Source organism: Camelina sativa, chromosome 15 (assembly GCF_000633955.1).
Source record: "Camelina sativa cultivar DH55 chromosome 15, Cs, whole genome shotgun sequence".
NCBI lineage: Eukaryota > Viridiplantae > Streptophyta > Magnoliopsida > Brassicales > Brassicaceae > Camelina > Camelina sativa.
In genome coordinates, this window is record NC_025699.1 from 17989943 (window position 1) to 17997073 (window position 7131).

Sequence of the window (7131 nt, forward strand, 5' to 3'; positions counted from 1 at the left end):
AAATGGGTATTCAAACTTAAGCGTAAATCCGATGGAAGTATCAATAAACATAAGGCTAGACTCGTTGCCAAAGGTTACGTACAACAACAAGGGATAGACTTTGATGAGGTGTTTGCACCGGTAGCGAGACTTGAAACAATTCGAATGCTCATCAACCTTGCTGCAACAAACGAATGGGAGATCCATCACTTGGATGTCAAAACAGCTTTCCTCCACGGTGAATTGAAAGAAACTGTCTAGCTCACGCAGCCTGAAGGATTCGAAGAAAAGGGACTTGAGGACAAGGTTTACAAACTTAATAAAGCATTATATGGCTTGAGACAGGCACCTAGAGCCTGGAACAGTAAGTTGAACCAGATTCTCAAAGATCTCAGGTTTGAGAAATGTTCTAAAGAACCTTCGGTGTATCATAAAACGGTAAAGAGTGATTTGTTGGTTGTAGCGGTCTATGTAGACGATTCGTTTGTCACTGGGACAAACGTGGATGTCATAAGTGAGTTTAAAAAGGAGATGTCGTCGACCTTTTAGATGAGTGACTTAGGTCATTTGACTTACTACCTCGGTATTGAAGTCTATCAGTATGAAGAAGGAATAATGCTCAATCAGCAAAGATATGCTCTGAAGATACTCGAAGATGCAGGAATGAAAGACTGTAATCCAGTCCACATACCAATGGATTCAGGCTTGAAATTGGCTAAGTCAGAAGAAGAGAGAAGCATCGACGCTACAAGTTACAGGAGAAACGTTGGTTGTCTCCGTTACTTGTTACACACGAGGCCAGACATGTCGTATTGTGTGGGAGTACTGAGTCGTTACATGCAAGATCCAAAGATATCACATGGAGCCGCAATGAAGCAGTGCCTAAGATATCTTAAAGGAACAATCGCATTCGGGTTAGTGTTTAAACGCTCAGCTCCTAGAGTACCAAAACTTGTAGGCTATAGTGATAGCAGTTACAATGTTGATCCTGATGATGGAAAAAGCACAACAGGACATGTGTTCTACCTTGGGGAAAGTCCGATATCTTGGTGCTCACAGAAGCAGGAAACCGTTGCTCTATCCTCGTGTGAAGCGGAATTCATGGCGGGAACCGAAGCTTCACGACAGGCCTTATGGCTACAAGACTTGCTTGGAGAAATCATGGGATAACCATGTGAGAAGGTTGTAATTAAGATTGACAACAGTTCTGCTATTGCTCTCACTAAAAACCCAGTATTTCATGGCCGGAGCAAGCACATACACACTAGGTATCATTTCATAAGAGAGTGTGTAGAAAATGGTTTTATAGAAGTGGAACATGTACCAGGGAGTGAGCAAAAGGCTGATATACTCACTAAGGCTCTAGGAAGGATCAAGTTCAAGGAAATAAGGGACCTTGTTGGAGTTCATGATTTGTCGGAGATTGATTTCAAGCTAAAGGGGGAGATTGTTGGACTAAGCTTGAAGAAGAAGCAAGCGGCTTAATGGAAAAGGAGAAACTCTAATCCAATTAGGAATAGTTTTATTTAGGAGATATCTAAATAAGTTAGTTTAACTATTTTGGATTAGGAAAGTGTGTTCTAGCTCTCTATATATAAAGAGTTGCCAAAGTGTGGTAAACCATAAGAGATTGAGAGTTTTAGGTTTTTGAGAGAGTTTTCCTAAAGTTAATAAAAGAGAGATATTCTTTATATAAGTTTTTTGTTCTTGTTCTTGAATTCTAGAAACTCATTGTCTATATTACTCATAGATCTATTTCTTAATGATGTATCACGGTAGATGAATCCAAATGGATCACAAGGTTCCGGTGGATCTGCTGGTCCAGGTCGTGGGTGAAGGTGGTCTGCGTGGCGGTGGTGGTGGTCCCCGTGCTGATGGACGTGGTGGCAGAGGTGATGGTCGTGGTGCAGGACGTGGTGTTGCTATTGGTCCTGGTCATATTGGTGGCAGAGGTGAAGGTCGTAGTGAAGGTGCTGTTGGTGCTTTTGCTATGGGCTTTGGTGGTGGACGTGGTGGTGGCAGNCGCTCAGCTCCTAGAGTACCAAAACTTGTAGGCTATAGTGATAGCAGTTACAATGTTGATCCTGATGATGGAAAAAGCACAACAGGACATGTGTTCTACCTTGGGGAAAGTCCGATATCTTGGTGCTCACAGAAGCAGGAAACCGTTGCTCTATCCTCGTGTGAAGCGGAATTCATGGCGGGAACCGAAGCTTCACGACAGGCCTTATGGCTACAAGACTTGCTTGGAGAAATCATGGGATAACCATGTGAGAAGGTTGTAATTAAGATTGACAACAGTTCTGCTATTGCTCTCACTAAAAACCCAGTATTTCATGGCCGGAGCAAGCACATACACACTAGGTATCATTTCATAAGAGAGTGTGTAGAAAATGGTTTTATAGAAGTGGAACATGTACCAGGGAGTGAGCAAAAGGCTGATATACTCACTAAGGCTCTAGGAAGGATCAAGTTCAAGGAAATAAGGGACCTTGTTGGAGTTCATGATTTGTCGGAGATTGATTTCAAGCTAAAGGGGGAGATTGTTGGACTAAGCTTGAAGAAGAAGCAAGCGGCTTAATGGAAAAGGAGAAACTCTAATCCAATTAGGAATAGTTTTATTTAGGAGATATCTAAATAAGTTAGTTTAACTATTTTGGATTAGGAAAGTGTGTTCTAGCTCTCTATATATAAAGAGTTGCCAAAGTGTGGTAAACCATAAGAGATTGAGAGTTTTAGGTTTTTGAGAGAGTTTTCCTAAAGTTAATAAAAGAGAGATATTCTTTATATAAGTTTTTTGTTCTTGTTCTTGAATTCTAGAAACTCATTGTCTATATTACTCATAGATCTATTTCTTAATGATGTATCACGGTAGATGAATCCAAATGGATCACAAGGTTCCGGTGGATCTGCTGGTCCAGGTCGTGGGTGAAGGTGGTCTGCGTGGCGGTGGTGGTGGTCCCCGTGCTGATGGACGTGGTGGCAGAGGTGATGGTCGTGGTGCAGGACGTGGTGTTGCTATTGGTCCTGGTCATATTGGTGGCAGAGGTGAAGGTCGTAGTGAAGGTGCTGTTGGTGCTTTTGCTATGGGCTTTGGTGGTGGACGTGGTGGTGGCAGAGGTGAAGGTCGTGGTGGTGGCAGAGGTGAAGGTCGTGGTGATGGTTGGACTTACGGCAGAGGTGAACGCGGTGGAGGGAGAATTCACGGACAGGGCAGAGAGGTGGACATGGCGGAAGGGGAATAAACAATCAGCAACTTGATGCGTTACTAGCACAAGAATCCAGGAGCTTCGAGAGTTAATTGTAACTATACACTGACCATGAGTTTATTATGTTTGATGAAGGATACATAGTTCCAGTTGTATTGTGATTGTAACTGATATGTGTTTTATAGCGACAAAAGGAAGGGATTGAGTCTTCCTTGCTTCACATTCTCAGAGAGACTCACCGCAAAGCTGATGACACTTTTGTGGATGAAAAGGCGAGGTCGATCGAAGAAGAGATTCAAAGACAGATTGATTCAATCTCTCAAACATCGGGTGACGCCTCACAAGGAGATTCAGATTGCACAGGTTTGACTCGGCTTGAGGAGGATGAGCTGTTCTATAAGGTAACATTTTCTCAGTGATATATATTTGGATCAGTTTCGTACTTACTTTAAGTTTTGTTTCATTTTACTCTATACATTATATTGTTCATCGTACATTAACTCTACACAGTTTACTGGTTTTATTGATAATGTTTAACTTTTCGGTTGCTTAATGCACATACACAATGTATTAAAAGATTCACTATATTAGTGCTTATGACAACAGTTATTAACAATGATCCATTCAATAGGTGGTACCATCTCAGAATGGGAGGATCTTCGGTCTCGGGGGATGAGTCTCATGAGGAAGAAGACGATGACGATAAAGAGCTTGTAGGTAATGCCCTCTTTGGATAAACTTCTTTTCTCAGCTTTCTTAACAATCTTTTTACGGCTGTGATAAACTCTGATCTGTAGTCTTTTGGATTAAAACTCTGCTCTGTTCTATTGTTTAAAACTCTATTCTGTAATCTTTTGTCTGTTGTATGCTTATAAAACTCTATGTACCTTTTTTTTTGGGGTCAAACTCTTTCTATCTATCGTGTACTTTCGTTTCCATGTATATTTTCAGATAACCTTGCATCACATATAAACCTTGCAGCACAAATAACCAATACCGTAACAAACTTACATTTCGATTTCGCCACAATACTATTTCTACCCAATGACTTCGAAGCCATTTGTAACAATTTCTTACGGAATATACGAAACATTTTGCTGCTAATTGGTCACAAATTAATTGTCACAATCCGTAGATTTTTTATTACGCAATATTTGAAGCTAACTGTCAATAATCTGCTACAACTAAAACGCAACAATTTGTAAGTAAGTAACGACGAGTATTCCTGTAGCTGTTTGTGATTCCTGGATCCACAAAAAATTTGTTGTTTTTTGTGAATATTTGCTACTACCACTCTCGTCGCAAGTTGTAACTAAACTTTGTAGATAATTGTATTAAGTAGTAGCAAACAGCTATATATTAATGTGTATCTAATCTGTAGCAACTTGCTACAGATTGCTATGAGGTGTAATTTTGCTATGAGTAAATAGTTACTAATTATTTTTGTCTCAAACCTGTAACAAATAGTTATTCGCTACGCATTTCGTCTTATAGCTACACATTATTTTGCAACTATACAAGTCATTTTTACTAGTGCATCTCCAGCATCTATATATTTCATCCTCAGTGGATGATATTTTTATGTGGTGTGGAAGAGCATTTTAAAATATATATTACACACCCATAAGATTCAAAATGAGAAATATTTAATCTCCAACCATGAATATATAACATGGGAGAAATATTTCTTTATAAAATGTTGGCCTCATATATAATATTTACTACATGCAAAACTGCATCTTCCAAGTTTTAACATGGAGATTAAATCACCAAGAGCCGTTTTACAATATCTTTGAGTTGCGCTATGAAAGATTCATTATAGCTCATTTCAAGAGTGAACATCATGGATGTTCCACTTTATCATATGCGACATATATATGTGATAAACTAAATGATATGACTTCACCAAAGTTATATCGCTCTGGGGTGTCAAATTCACCAAAGTTTATCGACTTATTGTCGATGTGGGATTCCTTGAAATCTCCCCCTCGAGATGATAACTCTTGGAGTTCAATCATCTCGTACTGAATCCCACTTTAGGATCAATAACATACCGATTTTGGTTATGTCTATTATCTTAGATCCTTATAAGATGTGAGATTAGTATTATCCCCTCTCAAGATGATGACTTTTATGTCCATTCACCTTTAATCGAATCTTATTTTTAGATCAGTTATATTTGGGGTTTAATTTGGAGATTTATTAAGGAAATCAAACCATCATATATATACAATGAGCTTGTTAATCCAAAAGGATGGTGAATGGACCAACAATATATGATTATGGAGGCATAGCCTACTGCATATTTAAGGAGGAGGTATATAACCATCAAATCCATAAACAATAAATAGAAATTTAAATGAATTTAAATAAACTTAAATAAATTCAACATAAATTAGATGTTACCTGAAATATGAATGAAGTGCAATGCTTACAACCTCTTGAAATGTGAATGGGGACATGCAATACTTTTGAAAGAACTTTTGTTCCTTTGAACAAATTCTCAATAATTTTTAATATCACTGATTGACCGGGATGGCTTGATCGGTAATGCTATACTTGAAGCATTAGAATATTTCATATTTAATATTATTTTGCCATCTTTGTTTTGGAATGATATAATTATATATATGCATGTCTCCAATATGGTCGATCTTGCAATACCATATTTATTTATAGTCTCTACATAATAATTTTATTAAGACAAAATATCTTTATAACTCTGTGAGTTTCTTTGAGACTTTGGAGAACACTAGACATCGATAATTATGAATCTGATGTCTTTGGAAATCGAGAGACTAGCTCATCTAGATCCAATTATTTTTTGCACTGTCTAAAATATATTGACATGTGCTTAATATATTCTCATAAGAGAAATATATTTTTGATTAAAGACATTTCATTGTCTTTAAATCTTATATAACACATATAATTATTCTTTACGAATAAATAAAATTAAATAAACAAACATATAAATTCAGAAAATAAAATTAAGAGCTATAGCCTTATATATAAGAATTTAATAGACATAACTTTTCTTTGATCGTAGGCAGAGCCTATCATATATAATGATCAATCCATAAAAGACAAAGCTTTTTATTTGATCATTAATGAGGCAGAACCTCTATATGTATAACGATCAGTCCGGAAATGACATAGCCTTATATTGATCGTGTAGGAGGCATAGCCTGTCATTTTTAACGATCTTTCCGGAAAGACATAGTCTTTTGTTAGATCTGGAAGGAGGCAAAGCCTACCATATAAAACGATCTATCTATCCGGAAAAGACATAGCTTTTTTTTTTATCGTGAAGGAGGCAGAGCCTACCATATATCTAACGATCTATCCGGATATGATTTAGGCATTTAGCTATAGATTTGATCGTTAAAGAGGCAACACCTACAACTTATGACGATTAATCCAGAAAATGTATAATTTCACGATGTCTATAATATTTATGTTTTATAAATATAAACCGAAACAATATGAATTTACTTACCTCGTAAAAGCTCCAGCGGTAAAGACATCGTGCTGATAACGTGTTATAAAACATAACTCAAACATATAATTATTATATTATATTGTATATGTATATGTGTATATGTATGTATAACTATATACACTATAATAATAAAGAGAAAGGGACGAGAGGTAAGTGAAAGAAATTCTTCTCTCTACATGTTATTATTACATCTTCCTCTCTCTTGTCTTACTCAATTTCTACTTTCTTACTCATGTTTGTACAATTCCTAGTTATAGTGGAATAAACAAGTTATGAGTCATACCACTTATTAACCTGGCAATGACACATGTAAAAGTGTGATGACATGTGTTGATGTGAAACAACCCTTCTCGTTTTTTTTTTTATACCTTAATTTACTAGTGGTCCCATACCCACTAACATCCTAACAACAATCAATAACTGCGGATAACCAAATAAAAC

At 37.0% G+C, this 7131-nt stretch overlaps 1 protein-coding gene across 1 annotated transcript; it reads left to right on the forward strand.

Annotated features, from left to right (window-relative positions):
- Window positions 2042-4153, forward strand: LOC109129226 (probable H/ACA ribonucleoprotein complex subunit 1). The gene is made up of 2 exons (XM_019236980.1): window positions 2042-3589; window positions 3820-4153. The coding sequence occupies exon 1, from the start codon at window positions 2865-2867 to the stop codon at window positions 3222-3224; it is 360 nt and encodes a 119-aa protein (XP_019092525.1). The 5' UTR covers window positions 2042-2864; the 3' UTR covers window positions 3225-3589; window positions 3820-4153.